We start from the raw sequence: 17460 nt of genomic DNA, 5'->3' as shown, positions 1-17460 counted from the left end.
TAATGATAATAATAAATTAACAACTTGATAGTCCAGGATGCAGTGTTAGGGATCGGTATTTTTTATATTAGGTTTCTTAGGCTACATATTTAAACTACTACTTCAAAAGTATGTAGCAGTTTTACTAATACAGCTTATTAAGGTATTTATATTTATTACAAAGTAAAGCTGAAGGACATGTGCCATTGTAGTAATTATTTTGCAGGATACTATGATGTGTAGAGATGTTGACCAGAGTCAACTCTACTATAATGCCAAAGTTTAAGTTGTGGGACAATACAAGTTTATTTTAAAATATCAGTGTTTCCAAAGGGTTCCTTTTACAAAGTGATTCCCACACTGCAAATGCAACGAAGCTCATAGGACCTGAATGAGTTTCGATTTGCCATGCTGGGAATCACTATAGTGGCTTTGTAAAAGGAGCCCAAAGTTTCCATAAGTGCATATGGGGTTTTTGTTTGGCGCTAGATAGACTGTTTACTTAGAAATCTGTCAATGAGTGCATGCTAAGGCATTATTTAGGAGTACACCAACCACTACTCACACCTATATGCCGAATGCCCCCTCATATTAAGTCTGGGCCTCTCCAAAATGTCAAGTCTGGCTATGCCATTGCCATACAAACTGCAGAATTTTGAAAAGTAAAAAAAAAAAGCACACAAGTACATTCACTTTCAAATTAACCTGGCTAAGTATCTCTTAACTTTTAGTGATCCACCTCGAGCCTTAACTTGGTTAAGGGGAACATAAATGCTTATATTAGATTAAGTTAGATTAGTACTGTATCTGCACACATTCTTGTCTGATAATTTGTGCAGGTATTTTCTCTGAATAAAATTATGCATGTAATTTTGAATATTCAAAATACACATAGTTCCTAACCTCACCCCTAGGAATGTTTTCTCTTACAGCAGGTAAAGGTATTAATAAAATGGCACTGGGAAGACATTTAGGAGGCCACATAGTAGAATCTATTATATAATGGAACTTAGGTTTCTAAATTCTGCTGTACAATAGAACACTTGAAACAAACCAAAAGGAGTAGCAAAACCGAACAAAAGTGGTGAGAAACATGAGGTTATATGAACAAAACAGTCCAACCAAACTTACAGATGATCAGAAGCAAACGCCGGCGCTGGAGGCTGTTAGCGCCATACTAGCGGCGTTTGCTACCGCCCCATGATCAGAGTCCCCGAGCACATGAAACAACGTGCTCGAAGGCTCTGAACGCAACTAGCATGCAAAACAGGGCTAAACCTATTCATCCCCAATAATCAGCGACCAGCGCGCCAAAGATTGGACCCCGTTTTGCCTTGCTCGGAGCAGGGGTAATTGGGGTCTAGTGGTCCCATGGACCTCCAGCCCCTGTATTTGAGAGGTCTGGCCTTTTGACAGCCCAGATCAAACAAGTGCGGGAGGGCTCTGCTGAATGCATGCTCAGGCACAATTCTCCTGCACATCTACCCCATGATCAGAGATAATTGCGTGCTTAAATTTGCATTTTATTATCTCTGATCATAGGTCTAATAATGCCCCATGCTGTTCCAGCGCTATTTTTAGAGCGCTGTTTGGAACAGCGCGGGGCTTTTGATCATCTGCCTGTTAATAAGGGAAATCCAGTTAGGAGGCATCATAAAGCAAATCAAGTTAGTTATGTGATCTCCTATTGCGCAAAGTTGTTCCAGATCTGCAGCACTTCATACATGTTAATTACACGGGAAGGCACATCTCTCAATATTTGAATGGGAACAAATATCAGGAGTTGTGCCTTCCCGCACTTTCAAGCCTCCACGTCTGACGGTTGTTATATACTTACGTACATAACACATGTAGAAATGTAAGTGCTCTGTTATATAATCGCCCCTTGTGTGCATACTTCTACAACACTGTCAGTCTATGCTGAGGTAAAAGCCCATCTGAATGGTAAACACAATCTTCACCTGCAGAAATTTTTGAACATTACAATCTATAGAAATGACCATCGTTCACTGAAATCAGGAAGGAGCAGGTGCACAGAGCGTGAGGGTAATACATTTTATAGACGTTTAAATGTAAAACCTTGCCGTAGGGAGTATCAACGTATTTTTCTGTTCTTCCTTCTAAGATGTCAGGATCATCCAGACCAGACCCACCGATAATCCCCACCTAAAAAATGAAATGAGAATAAACAGAGAGATGACCACAAATCCCAGCAAAAGAAGAGCTATCCAGCACCCACCTGCTTGTACCAGTGGCTGCAGTAGAACAGAAACACTTCCTTCCCATTACCGTGAGCTATCAAACCAGCTGGAACCCTACCAGACAATCTGCTGCCCAGAGTTCTAACTAGGCCGGGATAGGCAATTCTAGTACTTGAGAGCCCCAGACAGGTCAGGATTTCAAGATATCCATAATATGAATGAGATAAATTTGCATACCAAGAAAGCATTCTGGATACCCTGAAAACCTGGCCTGCCTGGGGCTCTCAAAGCCCGGAATTGCTGACCCCTGATCTAGGCCACTATCCCAAAAGGCTGGAACCTCCAGAAGTCCACTAATACGACAGCTTAGTTGCCTTCCTCCATTCCCACAAAGCACCATTGAGCCACAAGTGATGGGTAGCACAATATTATTACTTAAACGATACTTTTCAAAATAACAGCAAATCAATTAAACCCACCAAAACCCACAGAAAAAAATAGGCTCTCCTGCACAGGGTGGCCTCAAACAACAATAGTGTTTTCTGATGCTGAACAGTAGGAAGCTTAAGACTGCTAAACATAATGAAAGTCTTTTGTGCTGTTGGTGGCAGCAACTTAACTTGGGTACTGAACTTTGGGGTCCAGAGCACAGTTCAAAATCACCACAGTACTGAAGCTTCTGGGGCAACACTGGGAGATAAATATATTTATTTATTTGTGACATTTATATCCCATATTATCCCAAACAAGTTTGAGTTCAATGTGGCTTACAATAAACAGTATTGGATACATAACTAAGAATAATGCATAAGATAGTAATTTGTTGTAAGAATCCAATTTTACAATACAGTATCATAAACACACTGGGATATCTATGGATGTATAACATTTAGAAAATCTATTATGAATGAGAAATTGTACATGAAGCAAAGGGAAAGTTAATGGTAAATAGAGTAATAACCAACTTGGGTAATAATTAGTTGTTTGAGATATGGTTGTTCTTTATGAGGGTTTGTTTGAATAGGAACAATTTGAGGATTTTGCGGAATCTAGTATATTCCTTGGGTGGTAAGGAGTTCCACCATTTGTGAAGTCTGCAGAGTGGACAGTTTTGTACATCACGTTCTTGCAATTTGGGAGGTCTGAGATAGTTTTTTGCCTCAAATTTAGTGTTTCTTTGAGGTAAGTTTATTAATGGTATCATATAGTCTGGATCTGTGCCATGTAATATTTGAAAGTTAAACGTACATAACTTGAAGGTGATTCTCACTTTGAGTGGAAGCCAGTTTAATTCGATTAATAAAGGGGAGGCACTTTCAAAATGAGAGATTTTTGTATACGAACCTGGCTGCAGTGTTTAACTCAGTGTTTTAATCAATTTAACTCCTTTTCTTTCCAAACATTATTTGAGACCACTCTGCAGCAGCCACACCAGGTCTTTCCTCCTATTTTGATTGTATTTCTAATACCCTGCAAACTCTTCAGATAAACTATACTGTCATTTATAATTTGTGTGTATATATATTTTATTAGTCATACTGCACAACTATTTGCTTCCCTCCAACCCACTGCTTCTGCAAGGTTTCATTAGTCATATTGCACATCTCCTGAACAGCAGGTCTTGCTCCTTGTGGTACCTCAAGAAACCCTTGGACACGACTCTATACCCTTTTATTACTCAAGTCACTCCTCTTTAGGCCATTTCTTCTACCGGCACACATTACTGCCATGTCCTCCCTTCCTTCTCCACTACCTACTAATCTCATTCCATCTCTTGTTCGTTCTCGGCCCCTTCCTCTTCCCTACTGCCGCCCCACTATGCCACTTGGTCCCTTCTCCTACCCTCTCACTCTCTTGCCTCTCCTACAACTGCCCCTACAGCTGCCACATCTGTTTAAAACTGGACTTCTCAATGTCCTTTCGCTCAGTCTTATCTCACACCATCATCTGGATATTTTATGTGCCACCAAGACGAAGCATCAGCCCAGAGACACCTCATCTTTGCTTGACGCTTGTCCTTCCAGTTTCCTCTCTCTGCACACCCCCCACCCTGTTCATCATTTTGGCAGCATAGCTTGCTTTTTCTTATGCAAACTGTGTCACCCTCTGTAGTACTAAACCTTTGTCTATTTCTGAGGCGCTCATGCTTTGATTTGCCTCTCATGCCTTCCACTTCTTTCTTGCACTAATTTATCATCCTCTTCCCCCCATCTCAAGCCCCTTCACTCACTGTTGCCTGGACCAACTTCGACTTACTCGCCCCTCTCTCTCTTGCTCATATCATCATCTCACTTAACCCATCTTCTTCAAACGCTGACCCTTGGCCTGCATTTCTTGTAAAACTCTCTCTGCTCACATCTTTCCTCATCTCATCCCCCTACTGCATCTTAGTCTATCTCAGAGCCATGTTCTCTCTGCCTGGAAGCACATCCTTGTGTGCAAGGAAGGAGAAGCTAAAACCTGAAGAAGCTGTAGCCCAGCTGCGGAGAAAGGAGAGGAACAGACAAAAGGAAATCAAAGAGTAAACTCTTACTAAGCATTCACCTTCTTGTATCAGTATGGGAACCCTGCTGAGCCCCATGTCATGATGGGACCTACCAGCACCACATGATTCAAACTGCAAGACTATAGCAGTGACACAGAGCAGGCAAATTTGGTATGAGGACCGGGGGAAGGAAGAGAGACATATTTGGGAGGAGAAGGAGCCTGGACAAAATGGCCCCCAGGGACTAGCTGATCACAGAACCTAAAACTTCCCACCAACAACTCTGAAAAGATCCTATTTAATGAATTACAAATCCCAGATGCCAGTCAAAATGAATTCACCCTTGCATCTGATAATGACAGAAAAAGAACAGGTTGGCTTATCCAGTCTGACCAACAGAGTTCTCAGACGTCAACAGCAGAACTCAAACTACAAAGTGACAACAGATGGCAGCTAGATGAAGGTTACCAGCTGCAGATGCCATCCAGTAGGTAAGGCTTTCAAATGACGTATCATCTAACTCACTCCCCTATGGCCGCTGTTCATTTAGAGAGAACAGCACATCTCATTGTATTTGTTTTCTGCTTTCTGGTCTTCAGAGCGCATTATTCCGCATACCATGGACAGCACCCAAATGCTGCCAGAACCTAGATCATGCTTGACAGTGGTTTCTCTAATTGTCTGCATACCATGGACAGCACCCATATACTGCCAGATCCTACCTAGGTCATGCTTAACAGTGGTGTCTCTAATTGTCTGGATAGAAGAGTGCAATATAAAAGCAATTATCAGCATTCAGGTTATCATACAGATTTTTCAAATTGGAAGCAACCTCCAGCCACTGTAGAGAAGTAGTTCTCAAGCAGTGTGTGTGTCACCAATAATTTGACATAAGGAAGGCATAGGCTTGCTGTCTAACAACCATGTGTGACTGCAAGCTGGGAAGAGCAGAAAGCCTGGGAATCAAGCAGATGAAATCCCAGTAACTGGTTTCCTGTTTCTGTTTCCCTACTACCCCCCCCCCCCCAACCCTCTCTCTCTCGACTGTGTCAGTTTACCGTTCATCCCCCATATTTAAAAAAACCATATGCTGCAGATTAATCCCCGATTCCTCCCTGATATAACAAGTGAAGATTAAAACTTCTGAGGAAAAAAAGGAATAACTATCCTATATAATAAAAACCAACCTCAACGTTCTGAAGCTGACTCCATGGCTTCAGTGAAAGGTTTGAAGCTTCTGAAGCTCAGGATCCATCTCTGTAAGCTCCGCCCTCGAGTACTTCCGGGTTCGTCACAAGCAGAAGTGACCAACCACATGAGGTTTCTCGGCTTCAGAATGTTGGAGGTGCATTCTATTAAATAGGATTGGTCAGTTCCTTGAAGCACAGCCAGAGCTCAGCGTCCTGCACAGTAACGCTCAGACACCAGAGAGAGGGGGGGGGCTGACACCAGAGAGAGGGAGGGAGGGGGCCTGATACCAGAGGAGGGGGGGGGAGGTATCTCTGTCACACACACACTCTCTCTCACAGTCAATGTCTTTCTCTCTCTCACTCTCACACACTGTCTCTCACACACTCTATGTCTCACACTGTATCACATTCACTCTCTATGTGTCACACAGTCACTCACACACTCTCTTGGTCTCATACACTCAGTCTCACAGAGAGTCTGTGTCTCACACACTCTCTCTCGCACACATTATATCTGTGTGAAACACACTCTCTCTCTCACACACTGTGACTCACATACGCACTTGCACACACTCTCATTCTCACACACACACTCTCTCTCTCTCACACACACACACTCGCACATACACTCTCTCAAACATACACACTCCGAGGAAAACCTTGCTAGTGCCCGTTTCATTTGTGTCAGAAACGGGCCTTTTTTACTAGTTTTTTAATAAACCGTTATTGAAACTAAACTACGGTAAACTGTTAAGAACATCTTATATTTCCCTTGCATCATTTTTAACAATTAAATGTTTAGGATTTGTTTATTTATTTTTTAGCCACAAACTGTAGTGTTCAATATGTCAGGTATATGAACATTATCCATCTTTGAAGGAGTAAACAAACATGTGGACAAAGGGGAGCCGGTTGATATTGTGTATCTGGATTTTCAAAAGGCGTTTGACAAGGTACCTCATGAAAGGCTACAGAGGAAATTGGAGGGTCATGGGATAGGAGGAAAGGTAAAATTATGTATAATCATACCTGATAATTTTCTTTCCATTAATCATAGCTGATCAATCCATAGACTGGTTGTGTCCATCTACCAGCAGGTGGAGATAGAGAGCAAACTTTTGCCTCCCTATATGTGGTCATGTGCTGCCGGAAACTCCTCAGTATGTCGATATCAAAGCTCCATCCGCAGGACTCAGCACTTAGAGAATTACACCCACGAAGGGACACTCTGCCCAGCTCACCACCGCCGAAACGGGGGAGGGGAATTAACCCAGCTCATCCCCACACAAGTGGGGGAGGGGAATCCGTCCAGCTCATCCCCGCGGAGCGAGGGAGGGACACCACACCCGCCGATGCGGGGGGATCTGGCTTATCCTGCAACCGCAACCGCGGGAGGAGCTGACTGACCCTAACACCGCCGAAGCGGGAGGGGTACAAAGCTGCCCTACAGCCGCACGAAGCGGGAGGGAGTGCCGGCAGAATTTATGTCTCAATCCAGCCCCGTAAAACGGAGGGGAGAGGAATGCAGCAGCTCACTGTAACACAAACTCGTCTCAACTCTTGAAGAATCCAAGTGAAAGAACTTGAACACGAAGTCTTTCTGAAATAACTGAAGACTAAACTTGAACCTGAAATGCAACCAGAATAAAAACAGATATCTGGGAGGGGCTATGGATTGATCAGCTATGATTAATGGAAAGAAAATTATCAGGTATGATTATACATAATTTTACCTTCCATATCATCAAGCTGATCAATCCATAGACTGGTGGGATGTACCGAAGCAGTACTCACCCAGGGCGGGACATTGAAATCCCTGACCTCAACACTGAAGCTCCAAACCGGGCCTCCGCCCGTGCAGCCACAGTCAAACGGTAATGCTTGGAGAATGTATGAGCCGAAGCCCAAGTTGCCGCCTTGCATATCTCTTCCAAGGAGACGGATCCGGCCTCTGCCATCGAGGCCGCCTGAGCTCTCGTAGAGTGAGCCTTCAGCTGGATAGGCGGCACCTTCCCCGCGGCCACATAAGCCGCTGCAATGGCTTCCTTGACCCATCTTGCCACTGTAGGCTTAGCAGCCTGCAGACCCTTACGAGGACCTGCAAACAGGACAAACAGATGATCCGATTTCCGGAAATCATTGGTCACTTCCAAGTATCTGAAGATGACTCGTCTCACATCCAGATATTTAAGAGCAGGGTACTCCTCTGGGTAGTCCTCCCTACGAAAGGAAGGGAGACAGAGCTGCTGATTCACATGGAAGCGAGAAACAATCTTGGGCAGGAAGGAAGGCACTGTGCGAATAGTCACTCCTGCCTCAGTGAACTGCAGAAAAGGCTCTCGACATGAGAGCGCCTGGAGCTCGGAAACTCTTCTGGCTGAAGTGATAGCCACCAAAAAGACTGCTTTCAACGTCAGGTCTTTCAGAGATGCCCTCGACAAGGGTTCAAAAGGCGGCTTCTGCAATGCTCTTAGCACCAGGTTGAGATTCCACGCAGGCACCACTGAGTGCAGAGGAGGGCGCAGGTGATTAACTCCCTTGAGAAAGCGCACCACATCTGGCTGCGAAGCCAGGGAAGCACCCTTCAGGCGGCCCCTGAAGCAAGCCAGAGCCGCTACCTGGACTTTAAGGGAACTGAGCGACAGGCCTTTCTCCAGACCTTCTTGCAGGAACGCCAACACTGAAGAAATTGGAGCAGTGAAGGGAGAAAGTGAGCCTGCTTCACACCATGCTGCAAAGATACGCCAAACCCTGGCGTAAGCAGTAGAAGTAGAGCGTTTCCTCGCTCTCAGCATAGTGGCGATGACCTTGTCTGAGAAGCCCTTCTTCCTCAGACGCTGCCGCTCAATAGCCAGGCCGTAAGACCAAAGGGAGAGGGATCCTCCATCACCACGGGACCCTGATGTAACCGGCCCTGCTCCACTGACAGCCGCAGAGGATCGTCGACTGAGAGCCTGATCAAGTCCGCATACCAGGGACGTCTGGGCCAATCCGGACCCACCAGGATTACCCTGCCGGGATGCTTTGCCACCCGGTCTAGCACCCTGCCCAACATGGGCCAGGGCGGGAACACATAGAGGAGCTCTTGTGTCGGCCACTGTTGGAGAAGAGCATCTACTCCCAGGGATCGAGGGTCCCGTCCTCTGCTGAAAAAGCGCGGCACTTGGCAATTGGCCGATGACGCCATCAGATCTAGGCTCGGCTGGCCCCAGCGCTTCGTGATGTCCAAGAACGCCTGAGCAGATAGTTGCCACTCTCCGGGCTCCAAGGTATGGCGACTGAGAAAGTCCGCCTTGACATTCATGACTCCGGCAATGTGGGCCGCTGAAAGCTGTTCCAGGTTCGCTTCCGCCCACTGGCAAAGACTCATAGCCTCCTTGGCTAGAGGGGCGCTCTTGGTACCTCCCTGGCGGTTGATATAGGCCACAGCCGTGGCATTGTCCGACAGGACCCGTACAGGCTACAACACCAGTACCGGGATGAACTCCAATAACACCAACCGAATGGCTCTGAGTTCCAGGAGGTTGATAGACCACTTGCCTCTGCAGGAGACTAGAGCCCCTGCGCTGTCCTTCCCAAGCAGTGGGCTCCCCAGCCCATCAAAGAGGCGTCTGTCGTGACGACAATCCACTCCGGGGTCACCAGAGGCAATCCTGCAGACAACTTGTCTGTCTGCGTCCACCAGCTCAGTGCCTTGCGCACTGCTGGGTCCACGGGAAGGCGCACAGCATAATCCTCCGACATCGGAGTCCAGCGCAGCAGCAGAGATAGCTGTAGTGGTCTCATATGAGCCCTGGCCCAGGGCACTACTTCCATCGTGGCCGTCATAGAGCCCAACAGCTGCACGTAGTCCCAAGCCCGAATAGGAGAGGCTACTAGGAACTAGTCCACCTGAGCCTGAAGCTTGACAATCCGATTGTCTGGCAGGAACACTCTGCCCACTTGGGTGTCGAATCGAACTCCCAGATACTCCAGGGACTGAGTCGGGCGCAGCTGGCTCTTCTTCCAGTTGATGATCCATCCCAGGGAGCTCACAAGAGCAACTACCCGGTCCATAGCTTTGCCGCACTCTGCATAAGAGGGGGCTCGGATCAACCAGTCGTCCAGATAAGGATGGACTTGTACTCCTTCCTTTAGCAGGAAGGCCGCTATGACCCCCATTACTTTGGAAAAGGTCCGCGGAGCAGTAGCCAACCCGAAAGGGAGGGCTCTGAACTGGAAGTGTCGTCTCAGGACTGTAAAACGCAGAAAGCGTTGGAGAGGAGGCCAGATGGGAATATGCAGGTACGCTTCCTTGATGTCCAAGGAAGCCAAGAACTCTCCTGCCTTAACTGCCGCTATAACAGAGCGGAGAGTCTCCATGCGAAAGTGCCTCACTTTCCAGGCCCGATTGACCCCTTTGAGGTCGAGGATAGGCCGGACAGAACCTCCTTTCTTTGGAACCACAAAGTAAATGGAGTAACGTCCCTTGCCAATCTGATTTTTTGGCACCGGAACGACCGCACCCAGGCGGATCAGGTTGTCCAAGGTCTGCTGCACTGCCACAGCTTGACCGGAGACTTGCAGGGAGAGAGTACAAACCCGTCTCTTAAGGGTTGGCAGAACTCTAGCTTGTAGCCGTCTCTGATGACTTCCAGCACCCACGCGTCTGAAGTTATAGAGGTCCACTCGCCCAGAAACAAGGACAGCCGTCCTCCAATCTGCACTGGGACGTGGACCAAGGCCCCGTCATTGGGTACGAGACCCTGGGGGAGGACCGGAGGGAGCACCTCCGGGACGGCGGTCTCTGCGAAAGGAATGCTGCTTGGGGGAGAAATTCCTCTTGAAGGAAGAGGGGGCAGAGGAACCCGACTTGCCCGGGCGGTACCGACGGGCTTCCAGCAACCGTCCTCTGGAGGTACCGGGACGAGTACTAGCCCGAGCCCTGACCTCTGGTAATTTCTTGCCCTTAGACGTGCCGAGATCGGTCACGATTTTGTCCAGCTCGACCCCAAAGAGCAGCTTGCCTTTAAAAGGCAATCTAGCCAGGCGGGATTTAGAGGCGTGGTCAGCAGACCAATGTTTCAGCCAAAGCCACCGCCGCGCAGAGACTGTCTGAGCCATGCCTTTAGCTGAGGCTCTCAAGACATCATACAGCAAGTCTGCCAAATAGGCTAAGCCCGATTCCAGGGCCGGCCAATCAGCCCTCAAGGAAAGATCCGAGGGGGAAGCCCGCTGCACCATAGTCAGGCACGCCCTGGCCACATAGGAGCCACAAACTGAGGCCTGCAAACTTAAAGCAGCTGCCTCAAAGGACGACCTTAAGGCCGCCTCCAATCTTCTGTCTTGGGCGTCCTTTAGGGCCGTGCCACCTTCCACCGGCAACGCCGTTTTCTTAGTCACCGCAGTGATTAAAGAATCCACGGTAGGCCACAGATAGGCCTCACGTTCACTCACAGCCAAAGGATAAAGGCGGGACATAGCCCTAGCCACTTTAAGGCTCGTTTCCGGGACATCCCATTGAGCCGCAATTAAGGAGTGCATGGCATCATGCACGTGGAAGGATCTAGGCGGGCGCTTCGTCCCCAGCATAATGGCAGAGCCAACAGGGGCTGAGGGAGAGACGTCCTCCGGAGAGGAAATCTTCAAAGTGTCCATGGCCTGTAAAAACAGGTTGGGCAAATCCTCTGGGCTAAAAAGCCGCGCTGCAGAGGGGTCATCCGCTCCATCCGAGCGGGGATCTATCTCCTCCAAGGAATCCGCAAAGGACCGTTGGGAGACCTCAGACACGCTGCCCTCATCTACATCGGAGGAGACAAAGTCCTCCAAGGCCTGGAAATCAACCCGAGGGCGTTTACCTCTGGGAACCTCAACCTCTTTATCAGAAGAGGGAGCAGGGGCAGCGTTTTGCATGAGGAAAGCCTGATGCAGCAGCAAAACAAACTCGGGGGAGAAACCCCCCAGACTGTGCACTTCCGCAGCCTGGGCAACAGCCCTAGACGCACTCTCAACCGGCGCTCGCAATAGCGGGGGAGAGACATGCTGCGCATCCAAAATGGCGTCCGGCGCGAAACTCCGCGAAGGAGCCGCGCGGGAAGAACGGCGCTTAACTTTAGCCGCTTGTGCCGTCGCCCAAATTAAGGGCGTTCATGGCATTAATGTCTCCAACCTCAAGGGCGGCCCACGAAGAAGCCGTCCGAGCCGCGTGGCCGGCCAAGATGGCGGAGGCGAGGAGCGGGGGATGGGCGTTTATGGCGGGAAAAAACCGCCACGCCGGAGGAACGACCGGGACATTCATCGGCCACTAAACTGTCACCCATCAAGGGCGAATCAGGTTGTAAAACCCCCGCATCCCCTCTAGAAGCGCTCCAGCGATCCGGGGAGCGACCCTTTGCGCCCTCGCCCTCCGACGCCATATGCCACGAGGAGAAGAATCGGGGAACCCCCTGCCCGCTATAAAAAGGTAAAATTACCTGCTTGCCGCTCCGAGCTGTAACGAACTGGTGTCCCAGTGAGTAGCTGCAATGAACGTTTAAAGAAACGTCGAATTAAACGCCTTTAAAGACGTTTAAAATTTTTTTTTTTTTTTTTAAACGGAGCCAGCGGGAGGGGGGAGAAAAGGAGGGACCTGGCACCACCAGGTTTGCACTTGCTCAAAAGAGCCCTCAACCCCAGGCCTCAACAAAACCTAAGGATTAGGCTTGGAGGCCTAGCCAGAGCTGCTGCTGTGTGTGACCACCACCTGCTGAGATAGAGAACATACTGGGGAGTTTCCGGCAGCACATGACCACATATAGGGAGGCAAAAGTTTGCTCTCTATCTCCACCTGCTGGTAGATGGACACAACCAGTCTATGGATTGATCAGCTTGATGATATGGAATGTCCTATTGTAGATTAAAAACTGGTTGAAGGATAGGAAACAGAGAGTGGGGTTAAATGGGCAGTATTCACAATGGAGAAGGGTAGTTAGTGGGGTTCCTCAGGGGTCTGTGCTAGGACCGCTGCTTTTTAATATATTTATAAATGATTTAGAGATGGGAGTAACTAGCGAGGTAATTAAATTTGCTGATGACACAAAGTTATTCAAAGTCGTTAACTCGCGGCAGGATTGTGAAAATTTACAAGAGGACCTTACGAGACTGGGAGACTGGGCGGCTAAATGGCAGATGACGTTTAATGTGAGCAAGTGCAAGGTGATGCATGTAGGAAAAAAGAACCCGAATTATAGCTATGTCATGCAAGGTTCCACGTTAGGAGTTACGGACCAAGAAAGGGATCTGGGTGTCGTCGTCGATAATACACTGAAACCTTCTGCTCAGTGTGCTGCTGTGGCTAGGAAAGCGAATAGAATGTTGGGTATTATTAGGAAAGATATGGAAAACAGGTGTGAGGATGTTATAATGCCGTTGTATCGCTCCATGGTGCGACCGCACCTTGAGTATTGTGTTCAATTCTGGTTGCCGCATCTGAAGAAAGATATAGTAGAATTGGAAAAGATGCAGCGAAGGGCGACTAAAATGATAGCGGGGATGGGACAACTACCCTATGAAGAAAGACTAAGGAGGCTAGGGCTTTTCAGCTTGGAGAAGAGACGGATGAGGGGAGACATGATAGAGGTATATAAAATAATGAGTGGAATGGAACAGGTGGATGTGAAGCGTCTGTTCACGCTCTCCAAAAATACTAGGACTAGGGGGCATGCGATGAAAATACAGTGTAGTAAATTTAAAACAAATAGGAGAAAATATTTCTTCACCCAACGCATAATTAAACTCTGGAATTCATTGCCGGAGAACGTGGTGAAGGCGGTTAGCTTAGCAGAGTTTAAAAAGGGGTTAGACGGTTTCCTAAAGGACACGTCCATAAACCACTACTAAATGGACTTGGGATAAATCCACAATTCCAGGAATAACATGTATAGAATGTTTGTACGTTTGGGAAGCTTGCCAGGTGCCCTTGGCCTGGATTGGCTGCTGTCGTGGACAGGATGCTGGGCTCGATGGACCCTTGGTCTTTTCCCAGTGTGACATTACTTATGTACTTAGAATGTTTGTACGTTTGGGAAGCTGCCAGGTGCCCTTGACCTGGATTGGCCGCTGTCGGGGACAGGATGCTGGGCTTGATGGGCCTTTGGTCTTTTCCCAGTATGGCATTACTTATGTACTTATTTCAGGTGAGTCACAACAGAAGAAAGATTAAGAACCCCTGATGTAACGGGTAGAAATGGTGAAAGTATAGAACACATTATCCAGCTTATTTTTGAAACAGAAAGACGCCCATATTTCGACCCAAATCGGGAGATGGGCGCCTTTCTCCCGTGGGCGCCCAAATCAGTATAATCGAAAGCCGATTTTGGGCACCTCCAACTGCAATCTGTCGTGGGAACGGACAAAGTTTATGGGGGCGTGTCGGAGGCGTGGTGAAGGCAGGACTGGGGCGTGTTTATCGGCCGAGAAGAGATGGGTGCGCTCAGCCGATAATGGAAAAAAGAAGGGTGCCAGAAGCGAGAATTTGGGTCACTTTTTCTGGACCCTTTTTTTTCACGAACAAGTCCCCAAAAAGTGCCCTAACTGCCCAGATGACCACCGGAGGGCATCAGGGATGACCTCCCCTGACTCACCCAGTGGTCACTAACCCCCTCCAACCAAAAAAAAAAGAACTTTAAAAACTTTTTTTTCAGCCTGTATGACAGCCTCAAATGTCATACCGAGCTCCATCACAGCAGTATGCAGGTCCCTGGAGCAGTTGTTAGTGGGTGCAGTGGACTTCAGGCAGGTGGACCCAGCCCCATCCCTCCCCCCCTACGTTACACTTGTGCTGGTAAATGGGAGCGCTCCAAACCGCCCCCAAAATCCACTGTACCCACATCTAGGTGCCCCCCTTCAGCCATAAGTGCTATGGTAATGGTTTAGAGTTGTGGGCAGTAGGTTTTGGGGGGATTTGGGGGGCTCAGCACCCAAGGGAAGGGAGCTATGGACTTGGGAGGTATTTTAATTTTTTTTTATTGTTATAAGTGCCCCCTAGGGTGCCCGGTTGGTGTCCTGGCATGTGAGGGGGACCAGTGCACACTACGAATCCTGGCCCCTCCCACGACCAAATGCCTTGGATTTGTTCGTTTTTGAGCTGGGCGCCTTCGGTTTCCATTATTGCTGAAAAACGATACCGCCCAGCTCAAATCCACCCAAATCCAATGCATTTGCCCGGCACAAACCGTATTATCGAAACAAAAGATGGACGCCCATCTTTTTCGAAAATACGGTCTGGCCCGCCCCTTCACGTACCCGTCCTCAGAGATAGATGCCCATGGAGATGGGCGTTCGCGTTCAATTATGCCTCTCTATTTGTGACAAAGCACAACACATATTGTATTTGATTTAGAATGTTGTTCCTGTCGGCGATTAGTAAAATGGCCATTGTACTGAAAGACATGGGTAGGAATCATCCTCTTAACGGCTACAATATCTACACAAGAAAGCTGAAAAATACTTTACCAGAAAGGACCATGGACAGCAGCAGTGACTAAAGCTTTCCTCCTCTGATCTAGTCATTTGAAGAACGCCACAGTTTAATGCTGAGGGTATGCCACTGTAAGCTTAGATTTTTAGCAGACTGCTGTCCTGCTTTGTGTCTCTGGTTTTCTATGACAGACCCACCGCAAAGGAGAGACAGCTCCATGTGTCTCTTCTGTCACCTCCCATTCTCAAAGGGGAGGCCTGGTGTTGAGCTGTATTTGGGGAATTTTGGTCTTTTATCTTTCATGGTTGAAATGTTTCATGAACTAGAACTAGCAAAATTAATTAATTCTGTATCATAAAACTCCCCGCAAGAAGCTCAGCTCACTCCACTTCTATTTTTCTTTCAGACAGTACCTCAGCACTGCCTCACAGGGAGCCCTAGACAAGACCTCCCAAGCTTGACTTTATGACCTCTCAGTTCCAGACACTCACATTATTTAAAGAAGCTCAACCCCTATGTGGTCCTGGCTTGCTACCAAACCCTCTGAAAACTGGGTGGCAGACCACAGGGCTCCAAGTTACAAACGGCTAGCCTGCTGTTGTCACCCCTGGGATTCTATTTCCAGCAGCATTATGGAAGGAATTCCTGGAACTTTGCAAATCATAAAGTATGCTCTGCAGAACAGGCCAAGAGATGGAAAAGGAAGTTAGACAAATCATAATTCAGATCAGCATCTCTCTTGCAGAGTCTGCAAAAACATAACACAAAATGAGAGAAAGAAGGAGCAGATTCAGCTGCAGGCCTGGTCTGAACTCTGAAGGTGAGCAAACAATAATCTAACTCCTGACTTCACACACACACACACACACGAACATGAGCTAATGTGACTCCTGAAGCAGAAAAAGCGTACTCGGGAAACGATGTCCCTGCCGTCTTATAAGCGTCATTAAAAGAGGGCTTCTGGGTACTAAACCACAATTCATCAGAGCCCGTGCAAACAGCACTCCAATGCTGTGCATAATAGAAAGCAATACCTTTTATTCCCCTCCAAAATGATTGGAGTTTTATAAAGAAGGGAGAGGTAGAGACCTCATTGCTAGCCAACCACCCAAATTCAAATCATATTGCCCCCATGGCCCTTTCATGACCTCAGGTTGTAAGCTCTTTGGCAGCAGCGGTAACCGCTATCTACTTATAATTTCTTGTAAAATGTCATGATAAATGTTATGTCAATGTCGAAATACATAAATAAAACTCATCAAGAAAACAAAAACCCACAAGGTTGAAGAGGGAAGTACCAAAACCCAGAAACAGGCAAATTTATGCCCTGAAATTGAGACATGGTACTGCTACTGCTAAGAAATCCCTCTCTTTCTTCAGGCAGATGACCCATTGCAGGTTGGAACTACCTACTTGCCAACCACTGGAGGAAGTCTCCTTCCACACCAGTTCCTTGGTGCTCATCCCTTGCACTAACATAGTGAACAATTGGCCTTCCCTGCTGCACTCTCCTGGCAGCTGCCACATCTTTCTGGTGGTAGCACCCAAACTCCTGAACTTCACTTTATTTACTGCCTATGCCTGCCCTCTGTTAGGCACAGGCTTATCTGTCCATGCACAAATAAATCTACATGAACGGGTGGATGGACAGACAGACTGACCCTCCCCAACAGAGGCCAATGCCCAGTGAAATGCGCCTAAAAATAGAAAAACTACATTACATGTGCCCATCTTCACTCTTCTTAAACCCACTTCTTTTCCTTCCTTTGCCTGGGGATAGTAGATACCTAGCAGCAAAAATGATGAAAAGCAGTACTGTAACAGAATTAGAGCATGCCTAGGACAGACAAGGAGGGCACCGGTAGGAATACAATTGGGAGGGAGTGTAAAATGTTCGTGGATGGGGTCTCTGAGCACTGGTTGAGATATGGGAAATTGCATGTTCAGCTAAAAGACAGAGAACTAAAGAAAAAAAAACTCATTGATTTCAATAAGGCACAGTATTCTGTAGGTAGACCAGTCTGCACAGTGGGCAGCAGGCTGACACTGTAGACAGTAACAACCAAGCAAACTTTAGGCTGACTGATATTTATCAGCCATCATTTCCTGTGCTGTTACCTCTGCAATATTCCCCCCCCCCCCCCCCCCCCCCCCCCCACTCTAGGGCTC

The 17460-nt window shown here is 47.6% G+C and overlaps 1 protein-coding gene across 1 annotated transcript in view; it reads right to left on the bottom strand.

Annotated features, from left to right (window-relative positions):
- Positions 1-17460, bottom strand: part of MTAP (methylthioadenosine phosphorylase) — a 166387-nt gene that overhangs the window by 132727 nt on the left and 16200 nt on the right. Inside the window, exon 2 of the mRNA XM_030192434.1 lies at positions 2059-2145. Within this exon, the coding sequence (XP_030048294.1) occupies positions 2059-2145 (87 nt within the window). The remainder of the gene's footprint in view (positions 1-2058; positions 2146-17460) is intronic.

Source organism: Microcaecilia unicolor, chromosome 2, assembly GCF_901765095.1.
Source record: "Microcaecilia unicolor chromosome 2, aMicUni1.1, whole genome shotgun sequence".
NCBI classification, from domain to species: domain Eukaryota; kingdom Metazoa; phylum Chordata; class Amphibia; order Gymnophiona; family Siphonopidae; genus Microcaecilia; species Microcaecilia unicolor.
Note: the sequence above shows the minus strand (reverse complement) of the source record. Positions and strands in the feature narration are given on the sequence as shown.